The sequence below is a fragment of the Lupinus angustifolius genome, chromosome LG09, assembly GCF_001865875.1.
Source record: "Lupinus angustifolius cultivar Tanjil chromosome LG09, LupAngTanjil_v1.0, whole genome shotgun sequence".
Lineage (NCBI taxonomy): Eukaryota > Viridiplantae > Streptophyta > Magnoliopsida > Fabales > Fabaceae > Lupinus > Lupinus angustifolius.
Genome location: NC_032017.1, coordinates 10,851,547 through 10,871,646, shown reverse-complemented (window position 1 = coordinate 10,871,646; position 20,100 = coordinate 10,851,547). Strand labels below are relative to the sequence as shown.

Here is a 20,100-nt window from a genome sequence, read left to right as displayed (position 1 = left end):
GCAATGTTTAAATGTATTTAAAGTCATTATTTTAAGTAGCTAAATTACATTGATTTAATTTAAGTAAGATATATAGTTATAGATATAATTATTATGAAAATTATTATGTAAATACCAAATATCTTATTTCTATTTTTTATGATGGACAAAAATAAGAAAAAAGAAAATTGAAAAGACATCACCCTTAATGAAAGGAATGCATGCCTTATAAATAGGAGTTATGGTCCCCAATTGTAGATACAACAAAAATCAACTCTATTCTCTTCATCCTATTACAAGATGAACTAAAGACTAATGGTAGTCTACAATTGGAAGGTCAAAGAACCTACACGCTCCACTATGAGTATGCATTAACATACAAGGATGAATGATATGGAGTTGATGGATACAGGATGAAGGATATCGTAATGTTCATTCACCATATTCCTATGAATACATTAATGAATACATTAAGGCACACTTTCGCTCTAGTTTTATCTATATTCTTCTTGATGATTTGACGTGAAAGATCTTGACTATATATATATATATGATGATAATATTCATCATCTTTAGTACATATTATGTATCTTTAAGTATATAAATCCTCCATCATCAATAAAGTCTATCTACATTAAAGATATGTTTCCTACACCTAGATGTTAAATCCTAATAAGGAAGATTATGGCAAGTATCTCCATTTCCCAAGCATCCATGGTTGAGCCAAAAAGGAAGATTACTTTTTTATTGTTAAGGGTGAGCGTGGGCTAAGCAATGCTTGTCTCTTACTCGACTGACCTTAGACATGATTAAATAGGTATACTCCTTTTAAATAAAGTCTTTTGAATACTATTTATTAGTATGATATGTAATTTAACATATGAAATGATATATATATATATATATATATATATATATATAATTGTTAATCATGTATAAATGGTGAAATAAAGAATATAATCAATGATACTTTTGACTAAAAAGATGTCATTAATCTATACATAATTGACTAGAGGCACATACAAACATGATGAATGAGTAACCATGAGACATGTCCGGACCGGGTTATGCTTGTCCCCTACCTGACCCTAAATATTGACCGAGTCTAATTTTTAAACCTGAGCTCAGCCCAACACACGATGAGGCTTGACTCTTTCAGACGCGATCATGATCGGGCCAAGATGGATGATCAGGTAGTGTCAAGTACTACTCACCCCTAGTTTAGAAAATACATAAATGACTAGCCTCTTGTAAGCTTCACCTCCTCAACAACCCATAGAGATTAACTCTGGCTAAATCAGTCATATCTCCCATCCCTACTTACTAGTTACTACATCTAGATTAACTCGTTGCCTCAAGCTGTGTACACAAAATTGATGCTTATGTTCGAAACTTTATCTAGGGTTCCTCCTCAAAAAGGATTATTGATTATGTTAGCTTGGAAAAAATCACAAAAAGCAAATCCCCTAGTGGTCTTGGTGTCCAATGAGCTAGGCATAGCAACACCTATCGCTTAGGTAAACTCACTTGGAGTCTTCTTCATCATCACCACAAGCTCCAGGTGCAAGTCTTGCCCTCCCAATATATTCACTCTGGCACCATCTTAGATTGAAGGAAATGTCAAGGATCTTGTGTTTGGAATGTCATTCAAAAGGCAACCCTTTATCTCAAAAACGGCTACTGCATTCGCATAGGAAAAGGAGACATCCCCTTCTGGTACTCCCCATGGCTTTACGGAAACTACCCCTGCAACATGGTTAACTTTGTGGATATCCAGGACACTACTATCACCATTAAAGACATTTTGCTAAATAACTCTTGGGACCTCAATTGCTAAAGAACGATTCTTCCTGAAGAATTAAGGGCCACAATTATCAAGTTCAACATCCACCTTCACCCATATTGCTTTGTTTGGAGTGATCATCTTAATAGTCACTATACTGCAAAAGTTGGATATTCTTGGCTGCTCAAAGATAGGAATGTATTGGACAACAACGACTCCTTTAAGTGGATTTGAGATCTAAAAACTATTGAGAATATCAAATTCTTTATCTGGTAGATTACTCATAATGCTATTTCAACTAACTTTTTGAGAACTACTAGGAGCATTCATTTCTCTCCATGGTTGTAGCATATGTGGTGCTACCGAAGAGTTGACTTTGCACTGCCTCTGTGATTGCCCTACAGCTTTGCACTTGTGGAAGTCCATGGGCTTTAACTCGGCCACCTTCTACAACATTGGTGATCCTATCATCTGGATGAAAGAAAACTGTTTGCACTCGGAGAATATTTTCCTTGCTACTTTATGGTAGTCATGGTATAGCAGAAAGTGAGTTATTTCAGTAATGAATCCTTGGCCCCCACTATATCTTTCTTTCATCTTCAGCTTTTCTTGAAGGTTGATTTGTATGGTCTTTACCATGATTTGAATATCTGTTGGAACAGAGGGATTAGGAAATTAGTTTGTTGGTCCAATCTATGGACAATATCTCACTTGTCACAAAGACACCCCTCCTACTCAGATTTATTCCTCCCTAATTTGGGCTATTCGTGATCTTTCTCTTCAAAACTGGGACTTCAATCTCCATCACACCCCGAGGGAGGGCAATGCTTGCACATAATTCTTAGCTAAGTTAGGTGCATCCAATGCTCATGACATTTTAGTCTATGAATCTCCTCACCATGAGCTCTCAACCATGTTGCTTGCAGATGCTATGGAAGTTCCCTTTATAAGGCTTTAATGCCTTGTTTCATGTATTTTTTATGCTTTTTCCGACCAAAAAAAATCCTAATAATTTGTTTAAATGTTAATGAAATAGTCTAATTCATTTTTAATTAGAGCTATGTAATGAAGGTGTAGAGATTTATCTCCTACTAGAGAGACACATAATTTTTTTAATGGTCCATATTTAAGTATTTTGTAATAAAATAATATTAAAATTATCAATCTCATTTCCCGTCATATTTGTATTCAATACTAAAAATGATTTCAACCGCCTAAACTCGATGATTACATTTGGGCATTTCTTGGGCCTTATAGCGAAATACAAATAAGGACGGACCCATGCGGGGCTTTAGCAGTCCTAACCTTTTTGGGCTTCAGAAAGGGTAGTTGTGGTGTCAAGTAAGGTGTAAAATAGGATAACTAGAGCATAAGGTGTAGGACTGAGAATGTGTTGGTAAAAAATGTCTAATATTTATATTTCAACATTCATCTCTGGTGCTGCATTTTAGGTGAAATATGGTAACACCTTGAATATGGGACCAAAAGTCTTCCCTTGGCAAAAGTTCATTCCCGGTAATATATATCAACTGTTTTTGTCAGAATCAGAAATGTCAAACGGGTATCATGCTTACAAAAAATGAACATATTCAAACCTGAAAAGTGTGTTTCTTATATATTCAATTCCTATGATCTAAAATATTTGCAATCATATCTAACCAATTCCCCCGCAGTTAGTATCAGTGAAGATTCATGTAATCTTTTGTGTGGGAAATGGGAACATTGGTTGTCAGTTGTCCCACTAGATGCAGCATATGCCACTTTATTTGATTGATACATATATTTTTATCAATTTAACTAAGTAAGTTAGTGGTGAATTTGCATGGGAGAATTTTTTTTTACTACATGGTTAAAAACATACATATTATGTATATATTCAAATGTTTAAGATTACATATATTATTTGTGCATTCACATGATTAATAACATACATATTAACCTGTGTACCCACATGGTTAATAACATACATGTTATCCGTATATTCATATAATCAAACATATTCAAATACATAATGAGAATGATGTTATAAAATTTCCTATTAAAAATGTTACAAAGAAAACACCAACAAAACAAAATTGTCATAAACTCATCTATAATATATTCCAAATTATTATACTTGCAATGCCAACAACATTAAGAACCATATAACAAAACAATGAACTTTATATCCACTCTTTGTATGCCAAAATTCATATAATTGATAGGATAATTATACAACCTAATTAGTTTATCAAAACTCAACATGACTTTTAGTAAGAGAGATGCAAAATTGTGATACTAAAATATATAAAAACTCAAACAACTTCCAGGATAGTTGAATAAGTGATATTTTTTATTGTGTTAAATAACTAAATAAGTGATTTTTTTAATAGATTATGATGTAAATAAGTGATTTAGTTATATACATTTAGCAAAATTATACTTATCCTTTAAAGCTTGTTTTATATGAGATATGATTTTAAATTAATTTCAACCCATATGTTTGATTATGAACTATGAGTATGTATATATTAATATGTAATATCATGGAACTTTTTAGGAGGAAAAAAATTAAGGAGAAAGTAACATGTGCCATGTACCAAGTGATGATATAGAAAAAGTTTATTTTATTATATAGTTAATACTTAATAGATTATTAAAATATATATATATATTGTAAATTTTGATTATGTAGTATGGGTAGGTACATAGTAGTACCACGAAACCTTTTAGGAGGGGAAAAACAAAGAGGAAGTGACATGTGACAAGTGATGATGGAGAATGAGTTTATTTTATTATATAGTTAATAGATTATGAGGAGAGATCTTTTACACCCAAATTGAATTACATTATTTATACTCAATCTCATCTATTCATTTTTTCGAATCCAACGAACCACATAGGTAAAACTTAAAAATCATATAAGATTCGTAATTTTCTCTCTCATCACCTCTTCCTCATAATTAAAAATTTGATTATATATATAGATAGAGATTAGAGATATAGGTTTTCCCCCTATTTGACTTAAGCCACACATTAACAATTAGCACTGATTAAATTTTAATTAAGTTGTACAATTTCCATACATCTTATGTACGAGTGTGGGTGGTTACGGTTTAAACCGTGAAACTAGTGGAAACGAATCAAACCACAAAATGTGGTTTGCTTCGGTTTCGCGGTTCGGTTCAGTTACTTTTTTAAGGAACTATTTATGTCCGGTTTGGTTCATGGTTTTAGAAATTTAGAAATAATTATAATCGAATGTTAAAGTAATAGATACTAGGGAACAATGTTGTATTTTGTTTGAATTACTCAACCAATTTTGTGTGAATGGTAGCATTAAATAGGGGTGAGCATGAGACGGTTTGAGACGGATTAAGCATGTCCTTCACCCGTCCCTAAATATTGATTGAGTCAATTTTTGAACCCGAACCCGTCCCTAATTAGGATGCGACGCATGAGGAACATATCCAAAATAAGACGGGTCAAGATAAGGATTGATCCGGGTTGAAAAATGACAAAATGACAAATGTAGATTTTTTCTCTCAAATATTTAAGCATACACAATCAAAATTATCACGATCTGTATATTAACTCAACTAGAACCTGCATCCCACATACATCAGTATATAAGTTACAAACTGCAAATTATATCCTTCAAACTAAAAACTATCACAATCACGTGACTAAAAATTATAAAAGTCATTGAAAATTTTAGAACAATTTAAATTGTTAAGTGTCAACATAAGCTGAAGTGTTCTTGTAAATGATAAAAAATACATAAGAACTGAAATGACAACTTGCTAATACTCAAAAGTTCACAAAAAAATGAATACAATAATCAACTATTAATTGAAAAATGAAACTTAAATTGGAGTTTACATAAAGTACACAAAAACTAAAAATTATATGGTTTTCTACCAATCAAGATTTCAGGTTGCTTGCCAAGGAAAAAAGTAATGAATAAGGATTATATGATAAGCGGCATTGATATACTGTGTGAGCTTGTAGATATTTCAGTTATATGGGTGAACATAATGAGTATTGATAGATACTTATTCAACTATTCTTAATATATAATTATAAGGGACAGACCAAGTGACCCGGACATAGACCTGAACCTGTCCCTTTTTGACGACGAGTCTACCCCTTTTAATTGGCTCTGTCCTTTTTTATTTATTTGGACGGGTTAGACCCGTCCCTAAGTCATCAGATTGAGAAGTATCCACAGGTTCGACTGGGTATTGCTCACCCTAACATTATATATGTTACTAAATTGTCATTGTCTTAGTGTTATATATATTACTACTTACTATATAAATAAATATATATTTTTTGGTTTCCCATAGGTACCCTCGCATTGGAGACAATCCTATCCGAGCCGAGAACATCCAAAGGTACGTGGGGCTAACTCTCCCAACGGGTATTTTTTCCATCCACAAGACTCGAATCCGGGTTCTTGCTTAAAATATATATGATACTAGTGTCATGATGATTTGCAATATATTTTCTAACTTTCGTAGTATTGAATTTGAAACTAACATATACCATAAATTGCTATGCATGTATTGCTGTATATATTACTAATTATGAATTGTACTTTTACATATGTTAATAATTGATATATGATGAGAGATTCATTTACATCAAAGTTAAGTTACTCTAATTACTAATCTCATCCATTGATTTTCTTAAATCTAACAGACTGAGTAAAATAAATGACAAGAAAGAAAATGATGAATCTTAGATGACTTTTAAGTTTCAGCATTTGGTATGTTGGATTTATGAAAATCAATGGATAATATAAACTGATTCCTCCTCTTGATATATATGTTACTAAATTATTATTTATGTTACTAATTGTGAATTGTATTGTGATATATATTAATAATAAATATATATTACTAATTGTGAATTGTACTATTATATATGTGATTATATATTTTTTTATAAATTACATAATTGTTATATATTTTACTAATCAGCAATTACGAGTTTTGATTTTTAATAATAATAATATTTTTCCTTATATGGACAAACAATGTTTTTCATAACACATTTTGAACTTTCATGATTCGGTTCAGTTCTTGCAATAAAATTTGTGGTTAATTGAGGTGAATCATATTATATCTTTATGTATAATTCATTTACTAAATTACACAAAAAAACTGAACCAAACTTTTACACCTCTCTGACATTACTTTCCACTCATGTTTTTAAATTTAATGGCACAAACATCTGATTCCCATACCATATCCATTATTTATGTACAAAAAATAAATGCTATCCATTTTTCAAATATGAAAGTTTTTATACTATTTTTCTTTTTACAAGATATTATTAGGTAATTTAGAATGTGAAAATATAATTATTTTTATCATCAATTATATCACATTTATCAAAATTGTCATTTATTAATAGAATTAAATTATTTACTCTTTCCACTAAAATTATTTGAGTAAATAAGGATATTTTAGTAACAAATCCACTCATTATACTTATATATTAAAATAAATACTATATAAGTAGAACTAAAAAAACAAAAATATTTTATAAAAAACGGACAATAGTAGTTTAAGAATATAAAAATTCTTTATAAGAAAATTTTAGGAACATTAAAGAGGCAGAACTTAACCCGTGGCATTAGGTTCTTCGGTACAATCAAACTACTTGCATTGGCTTATTATTTTGACAATCACAATTTCCCTAAAAGATGGAGAATTTCTTATGCATATATGAAGCGATTTTTGCTCACCCAAAGTCTGCACAAATCTCGTGCACATATATGACAATGGCTGCAAGTTGCTCAATTCAATTGGGCTAGGTAGAAGAATTTGGTGTCTTTTAATCACAAGATTCTAAGTTGGACTGTTGGTTCCATTTTGATTTTTAAGATATATATAAAGAAAATTAAATTATTAAATTACATAAAAAGTTGATATATTTTGATCAAAATGCATCGCTTGTTATGTAATAAATAAGGATATAGTTAGGGGAAAATACAAATATTTGATATAACCAATAATAATTTATTACCCTATAGGTAAAGAACTAATTTCTTTCGGAGGTTTGTAACCCCTCCCCTAATAAGTGTAGTTATTGGGAATCAAATCAAAAGATATATAATTGAAAAAAGATATATAATTGAGGCAATAGCTGAGCTACACTTTCATGCGTGAGAGTGATGTGCAAATTAATACACACTCAAAAAGTATTTGTAAAAATGACCTATGTGGTTAATATTTTTGCACCACATGATATATAAAATTGAATCCATATCATTTTATTTATCAAATTTTAATATATTTTGTACCATTCAATGCAGCTTTAATGTCTGAGTGACCAGTGTTTAGTTTTGGAAAATTCACAGATGTGGTGCACCTTGATCGAAAAATTACGGTTTTGGTGTATCTTTTAGAAATATTACAAAACTAGTGTAACTTTATAGAAATCGGCAATTCCATTGCCGATCTACGTATTTTTTTCTCTCTCCTCCCCCAAAATCAGCACTAGGGAGGGAGTTTTAGTAAAATATTTTTTTTTACACTCTCCCCTAAATCGTCAATGGGGGAGTTTTATACTTTTTTTATTTTTTTTTCTCCCCTAAATCGGCAACCGGAGAGTTTTTGATTTTTTTTTAACTTGTGGGAGTTATATTATTAGTTTTAGGGTTTAATTTTTCAAACACAAATCCTAACAAAACATAACGTAATAAATTTTGTCAACTCTAACCCTAATAACAGAACACAATAATGAAAAACACACAACATAAAACTAATAATATATTACGTGTGTTTTTCATTATTGTGTTCTGTTATTAGGGTTAGAGTTGACAAAATTTATTACGTTGTGTGTTGTTAGGATTTGTGTTTGAAAAATTAAACCCTAAAACTAATAATATAACTCCCACAAGTTAAAAAAAAAATAAAAAACTCTCTGGTTGCCGATTTAGGGGAGAAAAAAATAAAAAAAAGTATAAAACTCCCCCTATTGACGATTTAGGGGGAGTGTAAAAAAAATATATTTTACTAAAACTCCGTCCCCAGTGCCGATTTTGGGGGAGGAGAGAGAAAAAAATATGTAAATCGGCAATGGAATTGCCGATTTCTATAAACTTACACTAGTTTTGTAATATTTTTAAAAGATGCACCAAAACCGTAATTTTTCAGTCAAGGTGCACCACATCTATAAATTTTACGTTTAGTTCCTGAACAATTGGATAATAGGATAATATAGGAAACCAAAGTCATCCATCTCTAGACTCACACCTCTCTACCTAGCTTTGCCTTGTACGTATATCAACTACATTTATATTTATGAATACGCTACGTTAACTTATTCGTTTTTCAAATAAGAAACTTCATTTGTTGGAATAAAGATAAACCCAGCAAAACGTTATGTTATTGATGTATTAAATTATAAAGAAATTAGAACATTATAAAAGGTAGTTTTAAATTAAAATGAACAAAGTCATCCATCTCTAAGTTAACATTTTCTTACTTCATCTATATGCTTTGCATAATTACTTCATAATCATCAATTCATCATCATCTTTATGAATACCTTATGCAACTCATTTTTTTTCAAATAAGAATATCATTCGTGGAATGAAAGTAAAGTCAGAAAAATATCAAATCATTGATGATGATGTATTAAAGTGTTAAGTCATTAGGATCATAAAAATTGCTCGTAACTCCTTTTACACTAAATAAATAAAAAGAAGGATGCTTAACGAATCTAGAATATCAATTAATTGTTAAAATATTTCTATTTATTTAGTTGTTACAATTCATTCCGAAACTAGAATTGTTTTAGAAATTTTCTATCCTCTTGAATAAGAGATAAAGACCTATTTTAGTTTCTTAACTTCTTCACATGTTTAATTTAGTCCCTTAAAGTTGAAAAACTTAAAATGGTTCTTGAAAAAATAAATTGTGGATCAAATTTGTCATTTTAGGATATTTTATGACTCTATTAGTAACTATTTTGACTCACATTTCTAATCTTTAAGTACTAATTTAGGTTTTTAATTATTGGAGGATCAAAGTGCTGCACATCAAAATTTATAAGGAGCAAATTTTGGTATTAACTCTATTATTTATTAAAATAAATTTCACTTATTCATTTATTATATTTTTAAATTTTATTTATTTAATAATACTAATATTTCATATTTGTATACATTTTTTATACACTAATATTTGAAATTTTTTATTATTTTTTATATTCTTAATTTACATATTGCCAAACAACCTCGGAAAATTATTCAATTTAAACTAAAAAAGAATTCGGCAATGTGATATAGCTTAATCTCAATATATTTAAATATTGCAAAAATATACGGCCTTTAAAAAATAAATTTAAATAAAAAACGATTAATTTGAAAAATATTAGTTGATTTAAATTATGTATAATTTATTATAAATTAATAAATTCTTGTACAATAGATATTTGCTAGTTACTAATTATCCTCTCAATGAATTATATATTTCCACACGTTTTTTGCAACTAACAACTTATAATTTTATTATAGAAAATATCGTGAAATTTTTATAGAAAGTTAAACTTAAGATGTTAAGAAAATAAATTTGAATTCATTTTGATTAGCAAATTCAAAATGGAGAATCATTCAATATTATCTCAACTCCAAAAACAAGACATTACGATCAACCTCAAAACTCATTCATGATCTATCTAATTATCCACTTGAATTATTGTTAGATATTTACGGAATGGCAAATGCACTGTATTGTACAAGTAATAAAATTCGGTAAAGTACCGGGATATCATCCTCAGGGAGCAGAGTGGATTTACACTAATTCCTAAAAGAATAAATTGAGTATATATTTGCAACGATGTTTGTATAAAATTTATGTTTACTTGTAAAAACTCACAAATTTAACAGAAAACAAATAAAATAAATTGGGATCGAAATGCATCGTTATTTCCCAATGACATCCATGGATTCAATTCCAAGTGAATTATGAAGTTACTGATTCAGATGCACATATCATTCAAATCATTCACATCAATCTCTTGAGTGTAAAATCCTTAGATAATTGCTCAAATGCCATTTCCTTGAACATTTAACCAATTAACTAGTGTTACGTTCCATGTAAAAGCAATTCATGCATCATTCTCCATTCCTAGAGTAATGATGTATTAAGGAAGATAATCCAGGTTCGGTATCAAGTTTAATTTCCCAATTAAACTTGAACCCAAGAATAGGAAATTAGTAGCAAATTAAATTCATGCATTAAGAACGGGATGAACCTCCCAAAATCAAATAACAATTACAATAGAATCGAATCCAGGAGTACAAAGGTTAGCAGATTACATTTCGAATCCCTCAGCAAGAACTAATCACTCTTTCTCGCTATGACAACACTCAAATCATGAAATTATACAAAGAAATACGTGAAGTAGAATCGTTTCCACGATTTCTATCCTAATCTCCTCTTTTTCACTCTATTTTCGTGTTCCAATGCCTTCTGAAAAGTGAATTTTCCCCTTTGACTTCTGAAAACTGCCAATATCAGTTCCAACTTCCAAGCCCTCGTCCAAGCTAGAGATTCTCTCTTGGGCGAGTAAATAAGAGGATTTCAAACCTGAGCATCTCGCTTGGGCGAGACCACCCACTCTTGGGCGAGGACCCCTCGCTTAAGCGAGGACCAAGCCTGACATCATGTCCTTTTTGCTTCAATTTTCGCTTGGGCGAAAGTCCATCGTTTGGGCGAGGGACAACAATGATTTCTGGTGATTTTTCTCCTATTTGTGGCTTGAGCGACCTTCTCCTCGCTTGGGCGAGGCTTGCGATGCTCAGAAGTATCAATCTTCATCTTTTTCTCCTTTTTTCTTAAAACTTATCCTAAAACAACATAAACACATAAAATTTCCTATACAAAATAAGATTACTAAGTTATCATGAATTTTACACAGTTACATCATAAATGTGCACTAAGTGCCCCAAACGTATATGGCTAGAATCATCCACTTGCTGTTCACAAAGACCTATTTCATGCTCAATCATAGTGGACCAAGTTCCAACTAATAACAGAATGCAAATGCATTTTAATTTCAAACAGAATAGCAAGAATAACTACTCAGTTCAGTCAAAGAAACTCTCTCGATCTCATAGGTGATGTGTTTCACTCATTTCTTTGCTGGACCCCAAACAATTTAACTTTGCCTTTTAGTTCAATCAGCCATGTACACAGGTTCAATCATGGATCTTAAGGACTTTATTAGGGTTGTAATGAGGCCTGGCTACAATGAAAATTGGGTTTTCTAGGATCCACAAAAGGAGGTAGACCATTAGTGCATACTTACCATTTCTTGTCACGTTTCCTTTCCAATTTCTTTGTATCATGTTCTTTCTTATCAACCATTGGAGTCTCCTTCTTCAACCGACTCTTTTCTTTTGATTCTCTATTTTCTCACATGACTTATTTTTTGGTCGTTTCTTTCTTTTTTGTTACTTCATGCTTTACCATTTTGTCACTAAACTGAAAACAAAACACATACAGAGTTAAAACACATAACAATTACACCTAAACCCTAACATATAATCTAAACTGTTTTCCTAAAACAATCCTACACATGCATCCTAAACATTCATCCTAAACATTCATCATAAACATGGATCCTAAATTATAAAACAGAAATAACAGAAATAACAGAAATAACAGAGGAACCAATTTCATTCAGTTCACTAATGCTCATCAGAGCAGAAATTCAACATCTTCAGCATCAGCATCATCAACAACAACATCACCAGCAAAATCAGTTCCATCTGCAGCAGGTCCAACAGCTCCTGACCCCTCCGGAAAGGTAGGCCTGACCCCAGGCTAAGGAAGCTGGTGAGTAAAAGTATCTGTGGATCCCCAAAATTGGTTCCTCGAACTCAACTGCTGGAAAGCAGCAAACAACCCTTGTTGCTGGAACACCTATCCTTGTCTTAACATGTCATTTTGGAGCTCTAAATGCTCCATATGCAGTGTGAGCTTGTGAAGCTACTCTTGAGTGGAGAAATCCTGATATGGTGCCGAGTGTGGCATTGGTTATGGTTGTACTGGCTCAAGTGGTTGTGGTTGTGGTTGAGATGATCCTTGGCCCTGATTTTGGCTGGGCTCCTCTTTTCAGTTTTGAGAGATGTACTGCAAGGTAATAGGAGGTTTTATCTTCTCAGTTCTTTTCACCACAACCCCCTGATGTGCGCACAATTCAATGATCAGAGAAGGGAATCCCAGTGCACCCTTCTTTCCAGCCCGTACAACAGTTTTGTACATCTCCCGTGAAATGATTCCAGCCACATTGATTCTCATGCCTTCAAGGATGGTATAGATAATGTGTCAATCAAACAGAGGCAAATATGAGACGTGACTATTAGGGATGATGTTGTGCAGGAGGAATATCATCCACAGTTGGGCCAATGAAGTCATGTGCTTGCGGTAAATCCACAATGGATGGCCATCAGAGTTAGTGGTGAAAGATTGCCCAAGAATGCACAACTTCTGAGCAGTGGTGGTCGAGTTGAACCCGCCTTGGGATAGGCTACGAGACTTTTGAATCATCCAGTTATACTCGTCCTCTATCCCGCGGGTTGCTGCATCATACATGCTACCCAACAGTTTACTGATGGTATCTCTGTCAAATAGCACCATTTTCCCTCTCACCTAAGATTTGTAAGCCAACTCTTCTCCCCTTCCTCTAGCAGGTAAGAATTTACATAAAATTCGCGAATGACCTCTAGATTAAATTTGTCATTTGGTGTGGCCAATATCTACCATTGCAGCCGATCCAAATCCATAGTGAAAACCGGAAGGACCTCTGGCTATAAATGCACCTGCCTCTCTGACACAAAAATCCAGTTCAGAAGCAGGAGATAACGATCCTCGTTACCCTTCTTCTTGAATTTAGTTCTATCGAATGCTGGCGGGGCCTGAGATGTTGATATACCCTTCAATTTCTTGGGAGGAGGGGGGTCCTTTTCAGCAATTGACTTTCTCCTCCTGTAACACAGCAAAACCAAATGCATAGTGAGTGACATTACATAAATTAATTCACCAATGATATCTATTGCTACAATGTCACTATTCCAACCACCTAACCAACTCGAACACATGAGTGCCACTTTTATGAATAATATTTGGGGTTTCCAGTTAGGAACCCAAATTTCTGGATGTGGGCACTCACGGTAACACAACAACAGTGCAATGCAATGCAATGTAATGTAATAATAATGATAAAGTAGCATCAAGAGCAACCCTAAGTACCTAAATGTGCCTAAACGGATGAAATAATAGGTTCAAGATGCAAAAGATGCACTTACATTTGTCCGCTCATGATGCAAAGCTTATTTGTATGCACTAACGGATGAAGAAACGAAGAACTTGGGCTCTTAGAGAGATTCACGAGCTTGATTTTTGTGTTTAAATGCATTGGGGATGTGAGGGATTGGACCCCTCACCCCTATTTTTAAAACCAAACCCACAGTCTTTCGCTTGAGCGAGGTGCTCAGAAAATTTTGACATGTTGTCCTCGCCTGAGCGAGAACCTCTCGCTTGGGCGAGGATTGGATAGAGCCTTAGCCAAAAATTGAAATTAGCCTCTCTTGGGTGATGCCACTCTCTCTTAAGCGAGGGACCCAACACCGAAGGGTCAGCTCCTTGCTTGGGCGAGGCCACTCTCGCTGAAGCGAGGGACTCTGGTACTGAAGGGTCAGTTTCCTTGCTTAAGCGAGGCATGCCTCACTTGAGCGAGAAATGCCCAAACATTCCTCTTTTTTTTAATGCAAGCGGAAAATAAAGCTGGATTGCCTTCTAGTTAGCGCTTGTTTAACGTCATTAGCTCGACGCCTGTTCTTTTACACATGTGATAAGTTGATGATTATGGTGAGCTGCTCGACGTCACCACCCAAGTAAGGTTTCTCCCTTTGGCCATTGACTACCCAACTTCTCTGAGATGTTGGGTCTTGCAATTCAATCGCACCATGCGATTTAACTTCCTTAATTAGGAAGGGTCCTGATCATTTAGACCTCAGTTTGGCCAGAAACAACTTCATCCGGGAGTTGAACAGTAGAACACTCTGACCCACCCGGAAGTCTTTTTGACAGAGCTTCCGGTCATGAAACAACTTTACCTTCTCTTTGTATAATTTGGAAGATTCATAGGATGTGAGCCTCATCTCCTCTAAATGTTGAAACTGAAGTTTTCTTTGGTCACTTGCTACTTTGGGTCCAGGTTAAAAATTTTGAGGGACCAAAATGCTTTATGCTCAAGCTCCACATGCAAATGACAAGCCTTCCCATATACTAGCTGAAATGGGGACAATCCAGTGGGTGCTTTGAATGCTGTCCGGTAGGCCCATAATGCATCATCCAATCGAAGAGACCAATCCTTCCTTATGGTTGACACAGTTTTTCCCAAAATCCTCTTGACCTCTCGATTGGAAACCTCCGCTTGTCCATTTTTTTGCGGATGATAAGGTGATGCTACCTTGTGTCGGACCCCGTAATGTTGTAAGGCCTTCTCCAATTGTGAATTGCAGAAATGTGATCCTCCGTCACTGATGAGTACCCGAGGTGTGCCAAAACGACTGAATATATTCCTCTTCAAAAACTTGATCACAGTCTTAACATCATCCTTTTCTACAGCTATGGCCTTTACCCATTTGGATACATAATCCACTGCCACCAAAATGTATACTTGTGAGCATGACGGTGGAAATGGTCCCATAAAATCAATTCCCCAGCAATCAAACACTTCAATTTCCTGAATGTTTGTCAACGACATTTCATTCCTAGTAGAGATCTCGCCTGATCTCTGGCATTTATCATATTGTTGTGCATACTGATATGCATCCTTGAATACAGAAGGCCAGCAGAAGCCTGATTGGAGAACTTTTGCAGTTGTCTTCTCTCCGTTAAAATGCCCTCCATACGGCAAATTATGATAGTGCCATAGGATGCTCTTAACTTCTTCTGTGGATACACACCATCTCAATAGTCCATCCGACCCAGTCTTAAAAAGATGAGGGTCGTCCCACACATATTGATGAGACTCTCGCAAGAATCTTCTCTTTTGATGCCACGAATACTCTTCAGGAATGACCTCTGTAGCCATAAAGTTAGCCATGTCAGGAAACCATGGCCTTTCCTGAACCATGAAAAGCTTCTCATCAGGAAACTCCTCCACCACCTCTGATTCTCTTACTGTAACCTCTTGATTGACCAGTCTTGACAGGTGATTTGCTACACAATTCTCGCTCCCTTTTTTTATCCTTGATCACCAAGTCGAATTCCTGCAACAACAAACCCAACGCAACAATCTCGGCTTTGAGTCCAATTTCGTTAGCAAGTATTTTATAGCAACATGATCAGTAAAAATTATGACTTTGGAGCCAATCAAATAGGATCTACATTTCTCCAAGGCATACACTATAACTAGTAGCTCTTTTTCTGTGGTGGCATAATTAACTTGTGCCTCATTAAGTACCCTACTAGCATAGTGTATGGCATGAAAAACTTTAGCCTTTCGCTGTCCTAGTACCACATCGATAACATAAACACTAGCATCACACATCAGTTTAAAATCAAGATGCCAGTCGGGCGCTACTATAACAGGAGCATAAATTAATTTTTGTTTTAAGGTTTCAAAAGATTTGGCACACTCAACATCAAATTGAAAAATAGTATCTTTGTTTAAAAGATTGCTGAGTGGCTTTGCTATTTTAGAAAAGTCTTTAATAAACATTATATAGAAACCTGCATGCCCAAGGAAACTCCGAATTCCCTTGACATTAAGTGTCGGTGGAAGATCCTTGATGACCTCTATCTTTGCCTTGTCCACTTCGATGTCCCTGGAAGAGATCTTGTGTCCTAAGACCACTCCCTTAGTCACCATGAAGTGACACTTTTCCCAGTTCAGCACCAGGTTTGTCTCAACACATCATTGTAGAACGATATCCAGATTTTCCAAACACCTCCCAAATGACGACCCGAAGACCGAGAAGTCATCCATAAAGACCTCAATGCACTGGTCTAGAAGATCAGAAAAATAGCTAGCATGCACCTCTGAAATGTTGTCGGTGTATTGCACAATCCAAATGGCATCTTCCTATATGCAAAGACACCAAAAGGACAAGTGAAAGCTATTTTTTCCTGTTCTTGGGGATCCACAATGATCTGATTATACCCAGAATATCCATCTAGGAAACAGTATAATTCTTGTCCAGCCAACCTTTCTATCATTTGATCCATGAAAGGTAAAGGAAAGTGATCTTTGCGAGTGGCCTGGTTTAGTTTTCGGTAATCAATACACATTCGCCAACCAGTGATGGTTCTGGTTGGGATGAGTTCATCCTTGTCATTCCTGACCACAGTCATACCTCCCTTCTTTGGGACCACCTGAACAGGACTAACCCACTTACTATCAGATATGGGATAAATCATCCCAACATCTAATAGTTTCATCACTTCCTTCTTCACTACTTCCTTCATAGTGGGATTAAGACGCCTCTGAGGTTGCGCCACCGGTTTGTAATCCTCTTCCATATGGATCTTATGCATGCAATAAGATGGACTGATTCCATGCAAATTACCTAGTGTCCACCCTATTGCCCATGCATTCTTCCTTAGCACCCCAATTAATAATTGTTCTTCATCACATGTAAGGGTACTGCTGATGATTACCGGTTTCTACCCTCCTTCTTCTAAAAATACATACTTCAAATGTGAAGGAAGTACTTCAAACTCCACCTTTGGAGCTTCAACTGTCTTCTCTTTCCCCAACTCTTCAAAATGATTCTGATTAGATACAACCTTGCGGGGTGCATCTAACTCTGCCAAACATGTCTTGATAATCTTATCATCCTTCATACTGTTTCCCTTTAGTTCTCCCCTCAAAACTTTCTCCAACGGACTACTCCTACTCAAATGAATGTCATCGAGCATGAATAAGTCATCAATGACATCTACCCGAAAGCAGTGTTGGTTGTTCTTTGGATGCTGCATAGCCTCAAAAACATTAAAGTTCACCTCTTGGTCTTCAACTCTTACCCTCAACTTTCCATCATCAACATCAATAATGTCCCGAGAAGTCTTCATGAAAGGTCTGCCCAAAATAAGAGGAACTTCTTTATCCTCTTCAATATCCATGATGACAAAATCTATAGGAAAGACCAACACATCTACCTTCACCAAAACATCCTCTGCAACTCCATAAGGATACTTGACAGATCTATCAGCAAGTTGCAAAGTCATCATGGTAGGCTTGATCTCCAAATCCCCAATTCTTTTCAATATAGAAAGGGGCATCAAATTAATGGTGGCACCCAGATCAAGCAGTACCTTTCCCACATATAATTCATCAATAGTGACCGGAATAGTGAAGCTGCCAGGATCTTTAGTCTTCTCAGGCAAAGACTTCTGAATGATAGCACTACACCCAACTTCTAGGGTCACTATCTCTTTTGAAAACTTCCTTTTCTTTATCAACAAATCCTTCATGAATTTAGAAAACATAAGCATTTGTTCCATCGCCTCCATAAATGGAATGTTGATCTAGAGGTTCTTGAATAAATCCAAGAACTTAACATATTGTTACTCCTTATCTTTTTTGGAAGGTCTATTTGGATAAGGGAGATCCTTCAACTGAGGTAGGGCACCCTTCCTCTTATCATTGTTCTCCCTTATATCATCCTCATTAGTAACAACCCCTTTTTCATCTTGTATCACTTCACCCTTCTATGTCTCTCTGATTCTCTTCTCTAATCTTCCATTTCTAGTGTTCTTCAGAACGTCTTCCTCAACGACCAAGTTCTCACCAATACCCTTACCAATGACCTTACCACTTTTAGTAGTGATAGATTTGCAGTATTATTTTGGATTGGTTTAAGTGTTGGCTGAGAATTGTTGTCGATCTGAGTTCTATTCTGCCATCTGCTTAGCCAACTGACCCACCTGAGTCTCCAAATTTATGATAGAAGCATCAATGTTTTTATGGTTTGAGATGGAGACTTGCATGAACTTCTCCAATGTTTCTTCCAGCTTTGTCCACCTCTCATGTAATGGTGGATGTGGAATTTGCTGATAAGATGGTTGATATGGTGGTGGCCTGTTAGATGGTCCTGCATCTTGCCTCCACCCAAAATTTTGATTTTGATTCTGGTTCCCCCTCCAACCCTGTGAAAATTGATTATTGAATGAAGGGTTGTTAGGGAAATTAGCCTGACGAGGTTGCTTGTTAACATACTGAACCTCTTCTGCTTGTGTGTTGATATGCACTGAGCAATGACCAGTAACATGATCACCCCCACAAAACTCACCATGTAGCACCTGTTGATGAACAGAAGGAGTCTGCACCACATTCAATTGTTGAGGCAACTTGGACATTTGCTTTGTAAGTGCCTCAATCTTGTGTGTTAGAATTTTGTTCTGAGCCAGAATTTCATCAGAAGTATTCAAATCCAACACCCCTCTCTTTGGCACCGTCCTTCTATTGTGTTGAGCTTGCCGATCTGTAGTAGATAATGTAGTAATAATTCTGGTAGCTTGCTCAACATCCACTGCCATCATGGTGCCACCAGCTGCGGCATCCAATATCATCTTAGTCTCTAAATTCAATCCATTACAAAAGATGTTCAGTTGATTAACATCTTCAAATCCATGATTGAGACATTTCCTCAACAACATCTGGAAACTCTCCATTGCCTCATAAAAAGCTTCCTCAACACCTTGTCTGAATGTTGAGATTTCAAACTTTGCATGCACATACTTTGTCGGAGGGAAAAATCTTGTCAAGAACTTTGTTTCCAAATCACTCCTATTGGTTAAGCTTTGGATTGGATGTGATTTTAACCATTCCCTAGCTTCACCAAGGAGGGATAATGGAAAAAGCATTATGTATGCAGCTCCCCTCTCGATATCAGAATATCCCATATTGTCCACCAACTCATAGAAATTGTCCAAATGAGCATACAGATCTTCATAATCCTTCCCCGTGAACTGATGGGCACTGACTAGATTCCGATAAGCAGGCTTGATTTCCACTGCCCTGTCGGTGTGTGGAAACATAATGCTAGAGTAGTGCCGAGGACCTTGATACATAACATAGTCTCCTAAAGTCCTCCTTGGAGGATTAGGCCTTGGGTTATTATCAACAACATTGTTGACATTCTCCATCTTTTCAGACCGAAATTCTGAAACTGTAGGAACTGTAACTGATTCAGAGCTACACTGTGCTCCCTGATGACCCTGCCGTTTCTTCTCTTTTGCTTTCTTCTGGTAACTTTTAGCAGATTTCTCATTCTCTGGATTGTATTGTAGTTGCTCTTCTTTAGATTTACCTTGCAAAAGCAT

At 35.0% G+C, this 20,100-nt stretch overlaps 2 protein-coding genes across 2 annotated transcripts; both read right to left on the bottom strand.

Annotated features, from left to right (window-relative positions):
• LOC109356251 lies at nt 17,440-18,279 on the bottom strand. The gene has a single exon (XM_019599579.1). The coding sequence runs from the start codon at nt 18,277-18,279 to the stop codon at nt 17,440-17,442; it is 840 nt and encodes a 279-aa protein (XP_019455124.1).
• On the bottom strand, nt 18,670-20,100 carry LOC109356250. Its single transcript, XM_019599578.1, has one exon. The coding sequence runs from the start codon at nt 20,098-20,100 to the stop codon at nt 18,670-18,672; it is 1,431 nt and encodes a 476-aa protein (XP_019455123.1).

Coding starts and splice junctions, on each gene's coding strand:
- LOC109356251 (XM_019599579.1), bottom strand. CDS start 18,279: ATGGAACAAATGCTTATGTTTTCTAAATTCATGAAGGATTTGTTGATA.
- LOC109356250 (XM_019599578.1), bottom strand. CDS start 20,100: ATGCTTTTGCAAGGTAAATCTAAAGAAGAGCAACTACAATACAATCCA.